This window comes from Erinaceus europaeus, chromosome 2 (genome assembly GCF_950295315.1).
Source record: "Erinaceus europaeus chromosome 2, mEriEur2.1, whole genome shotgun sequence".
Taxonomy (NCBI): Eukaryota; Metazoa; Chordata; class Mammalia; order Eulipotyphla; family Erinaceidae; genus Erinaceus; species Erinaceus europaeus.
In genome coordinates this window covers 184959409-184976793 of record NC_080163.1, presented here as the reverse complement: position 1 = coordinate 184976793, position 17385 = coordinate 184959409, and the positions used below count along the sequence as shown (strand labels likewise).

Here is a 17385-nt window from a genome sequence, read left to right as displayed (position 1 = left end):
GCTGTGCCCCTGGGGCCTCAGGCATACAGGATGGCGCTCTATCGGGCTGAGCTGTTTCCCGAGCCCCAGGTTTCTCTCTAAGGCATGACAAGAACTCCTTAGCTACAAACACAAACCTGAGGTCGCAAAGCATTACTAGCAGCGTTGACAACTACCATCAAACATAAGACAGCCAGCCGCGCCCAGAGGCCCACTGCCTCAGCCCTGAAGGTTGCGCCTGCGCACGGAGGAGGCGCGCGGGAAGGGGGGGGGCGACCCTCTAGGCCACGGACTACACTTCCCACAGGCCTCTGCGCCGTTTCGGGCTTCCTTGGCCCTGTGGGCTCAGAGAGGTGAGTCGGTCGCGTGCACGAAATGGGCGCGGGGGCGACACTGGGGCGGCGAGGTCTTCTATGGGAATCGGTCACAGAGACTGTGGCGATTGTGACGCTGGCTAAGCACTAGGTGCCCTGTTGCGTCCGCTGCCCTGACGCTTCAGGATCGCTCGGAGACAGCGGCCCAGGCTGGCTCCTGAGTTCTGTGTATGAACCCCTGAATGAAGACCTCCACGCTCTGAAAGACGCGGTCCTGGGAAGAAGCTGCAGCTGTCAGACCCGAGCTTGGCTAGGGCTCCTGCCCGGGAAGGCGCCCACGTTGCAGCCGCGGCCTTTGTTCTCCGGCCTTGTTCTGGGTGCTGGGAGCTGTCAGCTGTGCCCCGGCCCCTCTTCCTTTTCCTGGGACTGCGCGCGGCGGGCGCTGGGGACTAGAGGGAGCAGGCAGAGCCCCGAGCAGGTGCGGGCTGCGCGCCAAGAAACGCCTGGTGTCTCAAGATCGCCGTCTCGTACCCACTCCCGGTGGCAAAGATAAATAAGTACTGGGGCCAGTGAAATGGTGATTTCATTTTGGAAGCGCTACTTTGTCATGTGCAGCACCCAGGTTCGAACCTGGCCCGCATGGCAATGGGCTCTTTCTCTGCCTCTCTGCCACTATTTAAAAAAACAAACAAACAAAACAAAACTTGGCTAGTCATATTGCTTGCGGGAGAGCACATGCCTTGCACATATGATGCCTTGGGTTTGAGTCTCTCTCTCTCACACACACACACACACACACACACACACGCCTGCTTTAGTAATCCATCACATCAGATATTAATCTGACAGCAAGAAGCACTGTCAAGCTATGTCCAGATGAGTATTACTTGGTAATATTGACTGCATATGCCAGTTTTATACCTTGCAGTTTGCTTTTTTTTCTGGGAGCCATTTTTTTTCCATTTTATTGGATAGGACAGATGAAATTGAGTTGTGTGGGTAGATAGAGAGGAAGAGAGAAAGATAAATAGATCCAGACCTGCTTCACGAGTAGTAATACCCCGCCCCAGCAGATGGGGAGTGGGAATTTGACACTAGAACTGGCTTATCTCAACATAATTCCTTCAAGCTCCATCCATGGTGAGGCAAGTTTTGTTTCTTTGTGAAGAACTTGAGGTCCAAATGATACTCAGTCTGGCAAACTTTGAGTTCAAAGCCTAGTCGCTGATCTAACTTGTGTAAGTAAAGAAATGCACATTCAGTTTATCTTCATGGTTCTTCCTTGAGTTTCTCAGCTTATTTTTTCTTCATTCTGCCGGAACTATGACCTCCACAAAGCTATTATTTTCTTGAATTCAATTAATCTATTGATTTAGAATCTGCTTATCGATTTGTGCTTTTCTCATTATATGTTCATAATCACACAGAATTGCTTCAATCAGATGGTCTTTTCTGATTTCTTGCTATCCATTTTATTCTGTCCCAAAGAACCTTGCAGTTTTTATTTGAATGGTATTATATGAAGAAGAAGGAGGAGGAGGAGGAGGAAGAGGAGGAGGGAGGAAGGGGAAGAAAAAGATGTAATAGCTATTGAAGGACTGCAAACAAATTTTTAGTCCCTGAGATTGGTTAGTTCAGTAGCAGTATAAATCCATTTGTGAAGAAGCTGTGAAAATGTAAGAATGTGGGACCAGGTGGTAGTACACCTGGTTGAGTGCACACATTGCTGTGCACAAGGACCTGGGTTCAAACCCCTGATTCCCTCCTGCAGGGGGAAAGCTGCAGGAATGCTGAAGCAGTGCTGTAAGTCAGTCTCTCTCCTTCTCCCTCTCCATCACCTTTCTCTCTAAATTTCTCTTTGTCCTATCAAATAAAAAAGTTTAATTTTTTTTAAATATTAAGAATGTCACCAGTGCTTAGAAGTCACTCAGGAAAAACAGCAGCTGTTCTAGAATACACTGAGCCTTTTTCTTTTCTTGAATTGACTTTTTCAGATGAGAGAAAGACACCGCCATACCGAAGCCTCCTCTAGTGTCATAGAGGCAGGACTCAAACCTGTGCTGCATACATAACAAGACACACTAGGGGCCAGGTGGTAGCACATTAGGTTGAGTGCACACATTACAGTGCACAAGCCTCCAGTTCCCACCTGCAACTATAAACAGTGAAGCAGTGTTGTAGGTATCTCACTCTTTCCCTCCTTTCCCTCTCAGTTTTGCTGTCTCTATTGAAAATAAATATTAAAAACATTTTTTAAAAAAAAATCATATCATATAGATGGGCTGCCTTAACCTGCCCTTTTTTTTTTTTTAGTTCAATGGAATATTTGTGTACTTTAGATTCAGACTATGTTTAATATTGTGTGTGTCACTGTAAGCTTTTTGACTGGTCCTAAAAGGCATATGTTTTTTTTTTTTTTGGTCAGAATATGTCATATATTCTCTGAGTGTGTGTGTTTAATATTTATTTTTGATAGGACAGAGAAATTGGGAGGGAAAGAGGAGATAGAGAAGGAATAAGAAAGATACCTGCAGCACTGTTTTACCACCTGTGAACTTCCTCCCTGCAGGGCTTCCTCCCTGAAGGTGAGGACCAGGAGCTTGAACCTGGGTCCTTGTGTTTGTATAATCAACCAGGTGCACCACTACCTAATACTTAAAAAAAAAAAAAAAAGATTTATTTATGAGAAAGATAGGGGAGAGAGAGAAAGAACCAGACATCACTCCGGTACATGTGCTGCTGGGGATTGAACTCATGACTTCATGCTTGTGAGTCCAATGCTTTATCTACTGTGCCACCTCCTGGACCACACTTTTTTTTTTAGTGTTGTTTTGTTTTAAAATGTTGTCTTCTGGGCCAAGGAGGTAGCATAATGCTTTCACAAAAGGACTTTCATGGCTGAAGTTCCAAGTTTCCAAGTCAGTCCCTAATATCCTCAGAAGCCAGGTCTGGTCTGTGTTCTGGTTAAAAGAAAAATGGCCTCTGGGTTGGTGGGGGGTGAAGGGAAGAGCTCAACCTGATAGAGACTTTGAGTTGAGGCCCTGATGCTGCCTATACTGGAGTGATGCTCTGGTTTCTCTCTTTGTCATTAAACCATCTCAGGTGAAGTAAATAAAATAAATCTTAAAAAACAAAACAAAAAAACAGCAAACACTGATGCAGCCAGGGAGGTGGTGTAATGAATAAAGTATTGGAATCTCAAGCATGAGGGCCTGCATTTGATCCCTGGCATTGCATATGCCAGAGTGACACTCTGATTCTCTCAAATATATAAATACATCTTAAAAATAGCACTGACTTCATTTTTTTAATATTTATTTTATTTATTTATTCCCTTTTGTTGCCCTTGTTGTTTTATTGTTGTAGTTATTATTGTTGTTGTCGTTGTTGGATAGGACAGAGAGAAATGGAGAGAGGAGGGGAAGACAGAGAGGAGGAGAGAAAGATAGACACCTGCAGACCTGCTTCACCGCCTGTGAAGCGACTCCCCTGCAGGTGGGGAGCTGGGGTTTGAACTGGGATCCTTATGCCGGTCCTTGTGCTTTGCACCACCTGCGCTTAACCGGCTGCGCTACAGCCCGACTCCCTACTTCATTTTTTTTAATAGTTGCATGGCTTTGAGTGATATGGATGCATCATAGTTTATTTAATCATTTCCTCAAGTAGGTCCCTTTTTAGTTTTTACCCATTATCCAGCATATCTTTATTTCTTTTCTTTTCCCTTTTTTTTACTTTAATTTTTTATGAGGCAGAGAGAGAAAGAGAATGACAGAGACCAGAGCATGGCTCAACTCTGCATATGGTTGTACTGGAGATTGAACCTGGGGACTTAGGGGCCTCAGCCATGAAAGTGCAATTAAAGGGGTCGGGCGGTAGTGCAGTGGGTTAAGCGCATGTGGCGTAAAGTGCAAGGACTGGCATAAGAATCCCTGTTCATTCCCCATCCCTGTTCAAGCCCCCGGCTCCCCATCTGCAAGAAGGGTTGCCTTACAAGTGGTGAAACAGATCTGCAGGTGACTATCTTTCTCTCCCTCTGTCTTCCCCTCCTCTATTTCTGTCCTATCCAACAACAAAGGCAACAACAAGGGCAACAATGTTGGGCAGTAAGCCAGCTCCCCCCCTGCTTAAATCCTCTGTCTCTAATCCTGTTTAGCTAAGCACCACCGCCCTGCTGGTTTAATACTGCTGTCTATTTACATAACACTGTTAACTAAGCACCGCCCTGCCTCCAGGGCATTGGTTTAATCCTCATTGGTTCCCATGCTTTTTCCTTCTCCCCACCCCCTATCCTAGTACATCCTCTTCCGACCTGACAGTTCCACCTCAGAATATATTAGGACAGGATTGTGATTAGAGATAGCTTAGACTGCACTGTGTTCCACATGAATAAAGACTGAACTGCATACCACTCAGCCATGAGTCCCTGGTCGTCTCTCTCTCCTGTCTGCGAAGCTAGCCTGGCAGTTATTGTTGTTGTTATTGATGTCACAGTTGTTAGATAGGACAGAGAGAAATGGATAAAGAGATAGGATTGAGAGAAACAGAGAGGGGGAGAGAAAGACAGACACCTGCAAACGTGTCTGTGAAGCGACTCCCCTACAAGTGGGGAGCTGGGGGCTCGAACCAGGATCCTTAGCCAGTCCTTGTGCTTCGTGCCTCGTGCACTTAACCCGCTGCACTACCGCTAGACTCCTGATCCTTGTATTTCTTTATACTCCCTATCTTCTCCAGTTTGTGTGGGTATGGGATGGGAGTGGAGTAGTTTGAAAGCAAGAATGGAAGTGGGAAAAGCCCATGTTAACGTAAGTCATTATGGGTGCTCTAAGGTACTTCTGGTTTCATAACTCCTTTTCTCTTCTTTTAGATGTGACTTAATCTGGACTCTCCAAGAGAGAAATCTTGAAAAGAACTGGTCAGTTCTTGCAGTTTGAAAACCATGGCCTGTGTAAGTTGATGTTTCTGTCTCTGTTGAATTATCAATTTCTAGGTCATGTGTATGTACTCACTCCTAATTCTTTTATCGTTACTTATTTATTGGATAGAGACAGCCAGAAATTGAGAGGGATGGGGATAATAGAGAGGGACAGAGACAGAGACACTTGCAACACTGCTTCATCTCTCAAAAAGCTTTCCTCCTGCAGGTGGGGACTGGGGGCTGGAACCCGGGTCCCTGCACATTGAAATGTGCACTCAACCAGGTGCTCCACCAACTGGCCCCATTTACACTCCTTATCCTGAAATTTCCAGTTTATCAGAACTCCACCCAAGAACCTGCTCTAGTTCCTTTTATTCGTGTTGTGAGGATTGGGAATGAATAGCCCAATACCTTTTCTACGTAACTGTTCCTTTTTTCCATTTCCTATCTGTACAATCTTCTGTTAAGAGCCAAGAGAACGCAAAAGTGAAATCCTTTGAGAAAAATGTAGGGATTCTCTGCATAATGTCCCCCATTAATATTTTAAAGTTTTTGATATTAATATTTAAACCTCAGAGAAAACATATTTCTCTAAATATAACAGTTTTTGGCCTAGTTTTATGTGACAAAAATTATGTTCCCAATGGACAGTTTGATTTTTTTTTTTTAATTTACTAAGGAGAGAAGAAGAGAGAGAACCAGAGCATCATGCGGGCACATGTGATGCCAGTGATCAAACTCAGGGCCCCATGAGAGTGCAAGGCTTTAATCTACTGCACCTCCCCCTAGCCCAGGACAATTCAAGATATTTTAAAGTTTTCTTTTTTTAAAGACTCTTATTCACATATAATATACACAGAGAAAAGTACACAAGTCACAATGCAAAGATGAATTTTCATACAAATTAAACACAGCTATGCTACTTTCATATCAAGAAAAAGTATATTGCCAGGGAGATAGCTCAGCTGGGAGAAATAGGGGACTCACATGCCAGAGGCTCACAGTTTAAGCCCTAGTGTTGCATATATCCGAGAGTTGTTCTGGCTTCTCTCTCTTATACTCACTCTCTTTCTCATGTGAAACTTTATCTAATAGAAAATACATACAGTAATTTTTTTCCAGTTATGGCATATGAGAATAAGTTTTCTATGAGATACAGAAAAAGCGAGAAAAGCCAGAGCACCACTGTGAAACATGTGGCACTGGAGATTGACCTGGGAGCCTCAGGAATGCAAGTCAGATGTTCCCACAGTTAAGCTATTTTCCCAGCTGCAAAAATAAAATAATTTTTTAAAAGAAAGAATAATGGGGGGCCAGTTGGTGGTATACCCTGTAAGTGAACACAGTACTATATGCAAGGGTCCTCGATTTAAGTCCCCAATCCCCATCTGCAGCAGGGATGCTTCACAATAAGTATTAATTTTCTTTTTTTCTCCCATATCCATCCATCTTTGACCATGCCCTATTTGTTTGCTATGTAGCTCCCACTCTGCCATGTAATCACTGACCTTTCCATCTGAAAAAATAGTTATTTTAACAAGTAATACATAGGTTTTGTTTTTTCAGGATTCAGTGACATTTAGGGATGTGGCCATAGACTTCTCACAAGAAGAATGGGAATTCTTGGACTCCTCCCAGAGAGACTTGTATAGGGATGTGATGTGGGAGAATTATAGCAACTTCATCTCACTAGGTAAGGCATTTTATCCTGTTATATTGACTTTCCCCAAGGTCAATTCCAGAAACATAATTTGAAAAACTAGATAAATGGGGTTTTTGTTTGTTTTTGTTTTTACAGGCTCTTTAATTTCCTTATCATTTAAGCAGTTCAGTTTTGGTTTTGGATTGCTTACAATAGAAACACTGTCCAGGTGTACTGGACTTAAAGTAAAAGACTCTGTGTTAAGAGGGAGGGGAGGGTTCAGGTCCTGGAACAGGATGGCAGAGGAGGGCCTAGTGGGGGGTTGAATTATGTGGAAAACTGAGAAATGTTATGCATGTACAAACTATTGTATTCTATTGTCAACTGTAAACCATTAAACCCCCAATAAAAATATTAAAAATAAAAACATTTTCCAACAAATAGTCTATATTTCCAAATTGCTTTTGAGCTCAGAGTTGATATAGATGTGTAACACTGTTCTAAGCCACCTGCAAGGGAAATACCTGGACACAGAAATCTCTCTAAAACTCAGAGGAACCTATAGAACAGAGTTCATTTAAGATTCAATGAAGTGCATTCTGTTTCATATAACAAACATATTTAGTTCTGTTTTGTAGTTGAATTTTAAAGTCTAAGAACTTTGAATTTAACCTTGAGTGAATATCCTAAAAAGGATCTGAACATATCTGAGAAAGCTTCTTATTCTTCTCTTAGAAAAATGATAACAATAAAAAGTTTATGTACTATGCCTGAGGCTCTGAGGTCCCAGGTTCAATCCCTTGCACCACACCATAAGCCAGAGCTGAGTGGTGCACTGGTTAATAATTAATTATGCACATGCATGTGTAATTATATATTTGTTCCTAGATACTATTCTGAGCATTGTATATTGTTAAACCTCACAACAATTCTATGAGAAATAAACTATTCTTATCCTCATTTTAGATAAGAAAATTTAGGGGATAGATGGTGGTGCACCTGGTTAAACATACACATTAAATGTGCACAAGGACCCAGGTTCAAACCCCTGGTCTCCATCTGCAGGGGGAAAGCTTCACGAGTGGTGAAGCAAGGCTGCAGGTGTCTCTCTGTCTCTCTCCCTCACTATCTCCCCCATCACTCTCAATTTCTCTCTGTCTCTATCCAATAATAAATAAAATATTTTAAAAATTAAAAAATAATAAACAGAAAAATAAAAGAAAATTTAAACATAAGAGGTTAACAATTTGTAAAGGTATCCTGGCAAGAAAGGCAGAATTTAAGCCCAAATAATCTGGATTCAGATTTCATGTTTTCAATCACTTGACCCTCAAGAAACTGTGTGAGTTTAAATTATATTAAGACCTATTTCTGGTTTTGAGGTTAATGTTATATGAATTTACCTCAACTCCCTTGTATTTTTTGCTCTTAGCTTTTAATTTGTTTGCTTGTCTTTTGTTTCTTTGTTTCTTTAACAAGAGCACTGCTCAACTCTGGTTTACAGTGGTGTGGGGGATTGAACCTAAAACGTTGGATGCTCAGGCATCTTGCTCTTAGTTTTATCAACTCACTCCTCATACTAGTTACCCACCCCCATCCCACTCTTATATTCAGGTTTTATCAAGCCCCATTTGGATTTGTAGTTAACTATGAAATTAGTCAAGTCTGAACCCAAGAACTTTTACACTTACAATTTTATGTCTTCTGTCTTTATCTTTTAAACAGGACCTTCTAATTCTAAACCAGATGTGATGAACTTATTGGATGAAGGGAAGGATCCGGTGGTTGTGAGGGAAGGGACAAGAGGACACTGCCCTGGTGAGTGAGGACTAAGCAAGCATTAGGAAAAGCATTCAGGCAGTAGTGAAGCTTTTGAAGTTGTTGTTGAGGATCTCTTTTCAGAAATCCATGACTTGAGCAACCTAGGGAGTGGTACAGTGACTAGATCATTGGACTGAAAAGTATGAGATGCTGAGTTTGATCTCCAACATCAGGTGTGCCACACTGAGGCTCTGGTGCGTTCTCATTCTCAATCTCTCTGTCTCTCTCTGACCTCTCTTTCTCTTAAGTTTGGGCCAATTTAGGAACTTCCTACTGACCTTGATTACAATTCCATTTCTCATCTTTTATATGTTTTGCTCACATCAGAGGAAGGAACTATTCTCAATAGAGGAAATATTATAAATAAGATGGCTGGAATCAGCAAAGGAAAAAAGAAACAGAAAAGTAATAAAATCAAATGTTGAGATCTTGAAAATATTAGCAAAGTTGTTAAAACACTTACATGACTAATACAGAAAAAAGAAAACAGATAACAGGATTACTAATATCAGGAATGTGCAAGAAGTTTGCATTTCACATGTAGTAGTTATTAAAAGAATAAAATAATGCCATGAATAACTTTATGCCAATAAATTGGATAACAAATGAAATGGAACAAACCCTTGAAAAATATAACTTACTTAACCAATAGAAGATAAAAGAGAAAATACGATTAACCTTATATCTTTTTTTTTTTAATCCAGAGCACTGCTCACCTCTAATTTATGGTGGGCTGGGATTGAACCTGTGACAACCGAGCTTCAGGCACTAAACTTATTTTGCATAGCCATTATGCTATCTCCCCAGCCCACCTTATATCTATTAATTATGTTCATTGTTTATTATCTTTATTTATCTATTTATTGGCTAGAGATAGCCAGAAATCAAGAGGGAAGGGGGAGGGAGACAGAAAGACACCTGCAGCCCTGCTTTACCACTCAAAGCTTTCCGCCAGCAGGTGGGGACCAGGGGCTCAAATTCAGGTCCTTACACATTGTAACATGTGCGCTCAACCAGGTGCACCACCACCCAGCCCCTAAAGCAATTATATTAATTATCAGAAATCTTTACATACTTTTCCAGTCCATGCCCTGCTGATTTCAGTGGTGAATTCTACTAACTATTCAGCAAGAAATATTTATCACACACATTAAAATAAGGGGAAGCTTCACAAATGGTGGAGCATTGCTGTGATGTCTCTTCTGCCTGTTTCTTTCTCCCTCCATCTCCTTCTGTCTCTCACCCTCTGTCTAGAGGAAAGAAAGAATAATGGCTGGTAGGAGTGGTAGACTTGTACAGGCACTGAACCCCAGAGATAATCTTGACAGAAAAAAAACAAAACAAAACTAGTGGTCCAGGAAGTGGTGCAGTGAACAAGGTGCTGGACTGTCAAGCATGAGGTCCTGAGTTGGATCCCAAGCTACACATGTACCAGAGTCTCTTCACCTATCCCTCTCACTAATAAGTAAATAAAATATAAAAAACAGGGAGTCGGGCTGTAGCACAGCCGGTTAAGCACAGGTGGTGTGAAGTGCAAGGACCGGCGTAAGGATCCCGGTTCAAGCCCCCAGCTCCCCACCTGCTGGGGAGTTGTTTCACAAGCGGTGAAGCAGATCTGCAGGTGTCTATCTTTCTCTTCGCCTCCTCTCTCCATTTCTCTCTGTCCTATCCAACAACAATGACATCAATGATGACTACAACAATAAAACAACAAGGGCAGCAAAAGGGAATAAATAAAAAAAAAATAAAAAATACTTTAAAAAAAATAATAAAAAACAACAAGTATTGGGCAGGGTATAATGGTTATGCAAATAGACTCTCACACTTGAGGCTCCAAGGTCCCAGGTTCAATCCCCCACACCTCTATAAGCCAGAGAAAAAAGAAAAAACAACTATCTGTACTAATTAGGGTTCCCTCCCGAGAGGTGTATGTTCTCAATGCTGTTTGGCTTCTTCTGTTGAATGTAAAACATTAATTCCCCAATAAAGAAATTTTTTTAAAAAATGGGAATGTTATGCTGTTTGGCTTCTAAAGTAGGATATATATATCTTCCCACCTTAATAGTAACCTCACTGTCTTAGGGCCTTTTTTTTTTTTAATCATATACAGTATCTTAGCACCTAAATTTCCAACATTTTCCACTTTATTTTTGTGCATTTTACCTTTATAGATTTATTTTATAAAAAGGAAAGGCACAAGCACCTTTCTGGCTAATACACTACTGGAGATAGAACCTAGGGCATCAGCTATGCATGTCCAGGGCTCTGTCTCCTGGTTCATTTATCTGGCCCTTAATTTCACACATTCTAATATCCATGTAGTAATCTTATACTAGATTACGATGACTTTTGGATTATCCTTTGAGATAATTTTGCATTTGTTAGTGCTATGCTAATCAAGTTGCATAGATTTGAGTGGTTTGCCCCATCCTATTTTCCTTATAAACGCTGTAACTTAAGAGTATTTTACAGAAAATAGGTTTAAGTACACTTATGTGGTATTGTAGCAGAAATAACTATGTTCTGGAGATATTTAATCCATTTAATTTTTTAAGCATTCTTTTTTTTTTTTGCCACTAGGGTTCTTTCTGGGGTTCAGTGCCACTGCTTCCAGCAGCCATTTTTTTCCAATAAAATAAATGGATAGCACAGAGAAAAATTGGGGGAGGAGATAGAGAGGGAGACCTGCTTCACCACTCGTGAAACATCTCCCTGCAGATGAGGAACAGAGGCTCCAACCCAGATCCTGGTACATGGTAATATGTGTACCTAACCATATATATATATATATATATATATATATATATACATACACACATACATACATATATATATGTATGTATGTATTTTAATTTTTTACCAGAGCACTGGCTCAGCTCTGGCTCATGGTGATGCAGGGAATTGAACCTGGGACTTCAGAGCCTCAGGCAGGACAGCCTCTTTGCAAAATCATTATGCTATCTCCTTGCCTACTATTTTTATTTATTTATTTATCCTATCTAACGAGGCATTTTTTAGGTAACTTAGTTCTCTAAAAAAAGTCTTCTCTTCTAGAACATGGAAACAGCATGTGTTTGCTTTCTCTTTTTCTTTCAGATTTGGAATCAAAAGACAGGATCAGTACTTTTTCTCCAGAAAAGGACATTTATGAAATATATTCGTTCCAATGGGAACTTATGGAAAGAATGAAAAATTATAGCCTTCAGATCTCTATCTTTAGAAATGACTGGGGATGCAAAAATAAGGTTGAACAGCAAAAAGAACCACAAGAAGGATATTTTGGGCCAATGAAAATTAATTCTGAAAAAATGATCACTTTCAAAAAGCATAATTTTCTTGCTGAGTATCAAATAATTCATAATGGGGAAAAGTTATATGAATGTAAGGAATGCAGAAAGACCTTTATTCGTCGCTCAACGCTTAGTCAACATCTAAGAATTCATACTGGTGAGAAACCTTACAAATGTAAGGAATGTGGACAGGCCTTTAGACAGCGTGCACACCTTATTCGACACCACAAACTTCATACAGGTGAGAAGCCCTATGAATGCAAGGATTGTGGGAAGTCCTTCACAGTGCTCCAAGAACTTACTCAACATCAGAGACTTCATACAGGTGAAAAGCCCTATGAATGTAAGGAGTGTGGAAAAGCCTTTAGAGTACATCAGCAGCTTGCTCGACATCAGCGAATTCACACTGGCGAGAAACCCTATGAATGTAAGGAATGTGGGAAGACCTTTAGGCAATGTACACACCTTACTCGGCATCAGCGACTTCACACTTCTGAGAAGCTCTATGAGTGTAAGGAATGTGGGAAAGCCTTTGTATGTGGTCCAGATCTTAGAGTCCATCAGAAAATTCATTTTGGTGAGAAGCCCTATGAGTGTAAGGAATGTGGAAAGGCTTTCAGGGTATGCCAACATCTTACTATCCATCAGAGTATTCATACTGGTGAGAAACCTTATGAATGTAAGGAATGTGGGAAAACTTTTAGATTAAGGCAACAGCTTGTTCGTCATCAGAAAACTCATGAGAAACCTTATGAATGTATGGAATGTTGGAAGACCTTCAGTAGTTACTCACAACTTATTTCACATCAGAGCATTCATATTGGTGAGAGACCTTATGAATGTGAAGAATGTGGGAAGGGCTTTAGGCTTCTCTCACAACTTACTCAACATCAAAGTATTCATACTGGTAAGAAACCCTTTGAGTGTAAGGAATGTAGAAAACCTTTTAGACTGCTCTCACAACTTACTCAGCATCAGAGTATTCATACTGGTGAAAAGCCTTATGAATGTAAGGAATGTGGGAAGGCTTTTAGACTTTATTCATTTCTGACTCAACACCAGAGGATTCACACTGGTGAAAAACCCTACAAATGTACAGAGTGTAAGAGAGCCTTTAGACAACATTCACATCTTACTAAACATCAGAAAATCCATAATTGAATTTAATACAAGAAGGTCTTCAAATGTGTGTTGTTATATCAAGAAATTGATGTTTTGTGAAATTTTGTATTGTGTTCACTACTAAGCATAACAAGTTTTATATTGCAGAAAAAAATATGTTGCTTTAAAAAGGCCTTTCATTGATATTTACCATTGCTTAGCCTCAGAAAATTCATTTGAGGATATAATGAATGTTGGGAAATTTCTTTTTTTAAAAAAAAAGAATTTATTTATTCATGAGAAAGACAGGTGGGGAGAGAGAGGAAGAACCAGAAATCATTCTGGTACATGTGCTGCCAGAGATTGAACTCAGGACCTCATTGTTGAGAATCCAATGCTCTATCCAATGTACCATATCCTGGACCACAGTATAAGAAAATTTCTAGCCTTATCTGTCTCATTTTCTTTATTTTTCCCAGTGTTGGACAAGGTCCCTAAATTTCTGTGCCTCACTTTTGCTCACTTGTAAAATAGTGGTAATAGTATAAATGTATATTAGTTATTTATTGTTGTGTAATAAATTACTGAAAATCTAGTAACTTAATACCCATGTGTTATACCATAGCTGCACTATAGGTCAGAAGTCTGGACATAGTTGGTTTCCCTGCTTCAGGAGCTCATACAATGCTAAAAAAATTGTTGTGTTTTTTTCCTAGAGCTGTGTCTACTTTGAAGTCTGAACTGGTGATGAGAGGGCTCCATTTCCATGGTTGTTAACTAAATTCATTTTCATGAGGGTTGTTGCACTGAGGTTCGTAGTTCCTAGCTGACTTTTGGTTTAAGGTTGATCTCAGTCCCTTTGCAGTTGTTTGCTTCATCAGTGTGAAAGCCAAGAAGGTGTTAAGAGCCTGCTAGCCTCATAGAAGTTATAATTTTTTGTACTCTGATCACTAAAGGAACATCCTATCATCTTTCATGTCTTCTACTGGTAAAAAGCAAGTTCCTAAGTTTCTCTCCATTCAAGGAATGAAAATGACACAAAAGTATGAGTACCAGGAGGCAAAGATTTGGTGGGGGATGAATTCAGCATCAGCCTACCACACTGTGTGATAGGATTGCTTTATGGGTTAAGTAGTTGATTACTTGGAAAAACAGCATCCACATAGCATGATTTTTGTAAATGTTATCTGTCATCATTAGTGAATAATTTTAGTGAGTTCATGTCAAGGGAATATTCTGTGGAGTAATAAATGTAGAATGATTCTTGTAATTGTTACTTATCTATAAAATTTAAGGTTATTTATTGTGGATTAACTCTGGGAGGTTATATTGAAACAATCCTTGTCATTTGAGCTGCATCAGAAATTAGAGCTGAGAAGAAGCAGTTTTATGAATTTTATGTATGTGAGGTTACTAAAAGTACAACTATTGAAGAAACATGAAAATGAAATTATTTCCCTAAATTCCAAAACAAATGTTTTATAATGTTTTGTCTGAAAATTGTTCAAGATAAACTATCATAACAAAGGGCGAAGGGTAGACAACATAATGGTTATGTAAACAGACTCTCATGCATGAGGCTCCAAAGTCCCAGGTTCAGTCCCCTGCACCACCATACACCAGAGCTGAACACTGCTCTGGTAAAAAAAAAAAAAAAAAAAAAAAAAGAGAGAAAGAGAGAGAAAACAAACACCCACTGGCAATAAATGAAATTTAAAAAAACTATCAAAAGAAAGCAAAAAAGGCCACTAGCTACATGGAAATTTAATATTGTATGTGTGTGTGTGTGAGAGAGAGAGAGAGAGTGTGTGTCTGTGTAAAACTTGTATAAAACAAGGAAAACATCACTCCAATGTAGTTAGTGTACTTGTTGATATCAAATTGCTCTGTCTTCAATAAGAGTTGCATCTTTTGACATGCCACTAGTAATTTTGACATTTTATTTGATTATGAATGCACGCTTAGAACTGCTTTGGAAGATACTTGGACACTTATGGATCATTCTAAAAATAGATAAGGGAGAAAATAAGCCACTTGTTTTGATTTTTTCCTTATGAACCAGAGTTTAGGGCCACCAAAAGGCTCATCAAGTTAGTGGTTTTTTTTATTTTTATTTTTTTTTAGAGAGAAATGGAGAAAGGAGGGGAAGACAGAGAGGGGGAGAGAAAGATAGACACCTGCAGACCTGCTTCCCCACCTGTGAAGCAACTCCCCTGCAGGTGGGGAGCCGGGGGCTCAAACTGGGATCCTTATGCCAGTCCTTGCGCTTTGCGCCACGTGTGCTTAACCCACTGTGCTAGAGCCCAACTCTCTTTTTTAAAATTTTTTTATAAGTGGGGATTAATACAGTGCATATATATATATATATTTGTAATTTGGTAGGACAAATAAATTGAAATGGAGAGAGGAGATAAAGAGAGTTAGAGAGATAGATGCCTGCAGCACTACTTCAACACTCATGAAGCTTCCCCCATATATGTAGGGACCAGGAACTTATGCACTTAATTAGATGTGCCACTTCCTGGTCCCCCATGTTTTGTTTGTTTGTTTTGTTTTTGATTGTTTTAACAAACGTAACCACTAGATACAGAGAATTTTTAAACATAATTTTCTACTCCCCAGTGGAAATTATGGGTCCAGAAAATAATCTTTGAATAGTTAACCTACTAGATGAAAGGGTTTTTTAAAAAAAATATTTATTTGTTTTCCCTTTTGTTGCCCTTTTTATTGTTGTTGTAGTTGTTGTTATTGATGTCATCATTGTTGTATAAGATAGAGAGAAATGGAGAGAGGAGGGGAAGACAGAGCAGGAGAGAAAGACACCTGTAGACCTGCTTCACCACTTGTGAAGCAACTCCCCTACAGGTGGGGAGCCGGGGGCTCGAACCGGGATCCTAGGCCGTTCCTTGGGCTTCACGCCATGTGCGCTTATCCCGCTGCTACTGCCCCACTCCCTAGATGAAAGGTTTTATAGTAAGAAACTTACAGAGAATTTATCAAACCAAAAGTCATTTGGTCAATTTTAATTTCTATAAAAGTGGGACTATCACACAATATGCAATTCTTATATATTCTGATATAATGTAATAGATAGCACATGTCTCTACCTTTGAAACTTTGTTGCCAAAATAGTGAATTTTCAAGAATTTATTTATTTATTCATGAGAAAGATAGGAAAGAGAGAGAACCAGACTTCACTCTGGTACATGTGCTGCTGGGGATTGAACTTGCGACCTCATGGCTGAGAATCCAGTATTTTATCCACTACGCCACCTCCTGGATCACAGGAATAAAGTCTTTAAGTTAAAATATTTGGGATTTTTTTCTTACCTCTGGTTTATGGTGGTGTGGGGGATTGAACCTGGAACTTCAGAGCCTCAGGCATGAAAGTCTTTGCACAACCATTATGCTAACTACTCCCTAAATTGAAATATTTAAAACTAAATTGGGCAACCCAGGAAGTGGTACAGTAGCTATTACATTGGGCTTGGAAGGTCCTGAGTGATCCCTGGTCTTGCATATAGCAGAGTAATGTTCTCTTATTCTCTTTCTCTCTCATTGTTAGTGAATAAATAAATATTTATTTAAAACTAAGGATTTGGGGGGTAGGTGGCATCACCAGGAAGTAGCCAAAATATGTAAAATTCTAAAATAAAAAATAAACTGACTTCTTCAAAGAGTAGGTGACAGAAATGGAGAAAAGGGCAACTATTAATAGATTCAAAGAAATTTAATAGCTATGTCAACTAAATCTCAATCACTATATCAAATTGCTTAGCTCTGTGGAGCATGAATTACTTGAACTTTGAGCCACATGTAAAAAATACAACATTTTGAAGACAATGATAGGAAGATGGACAGATATTAATTTTGTTTGAGATTGTGAATAAATGTGTTTGGTTTTATATTTAGGCTAGAGACCAAGAAACTGAGAAGGAAAGGAGAATTGTGGAAGAGGGAGACAGACACTGCAGCACTACTTCACCACTTGTGACATCCCTGCTGCAGCCAGGGATCAGGGATTTGAACCTGGGTCCTTGTGCATTGTAAAGTGTGCACCCTACCAGATGAGACACTGCCTAGGCCCTTCAATGTAGCTGTTTTATTTATTTTACTTATTTTTTTTATTGGATACAAACAGAAATTGAACCTGGGTCCTTGTGCACTGTAATGTATGCTCTTAACCAGGTGTGCCACCACCTGGCTCCTAATGTAGCTGTTTTAAGAAGAACCTATGTGGGGCTTGAGAAATAGCTCACTTGGATAGTGTACTGGTTTGCTACATGTGCGACCTATATTTGATCCTGTCCCCACTACACTGAA

The 17385-nt window shown here is 39.9% G+C and overlaps 1 protein-coding gene across 1 annotated transcript; it reads left to right on the top strand.

Annotated features, from left to right (window-relative positions):
- Positions 1–259: 259 nt before the first annotated feature.
- Positions 260–16343, top strand: LOC107523405 (zinc finger protein 14 homolog). The gene is made up of 5 exons (XM_060185836.1): positions 260–332; positions 5158–5238; positions 6775–6901; positions 8576–8668; positions 11768–16343. The coding sequence occupies exons 2-5, from the start codon at positions 5230–5232 to the stop codon at positions 13120–13122; spliced, it is 1584 nt and encodes a 527-aa protein (XP_060041819.1). The 5' UTR covers positions 260–332; positions 5158–5229; the 3' UTR covers positions 13123–16343.
- Positions 16344–17385: the final 1042 nt, after the last annotated feature.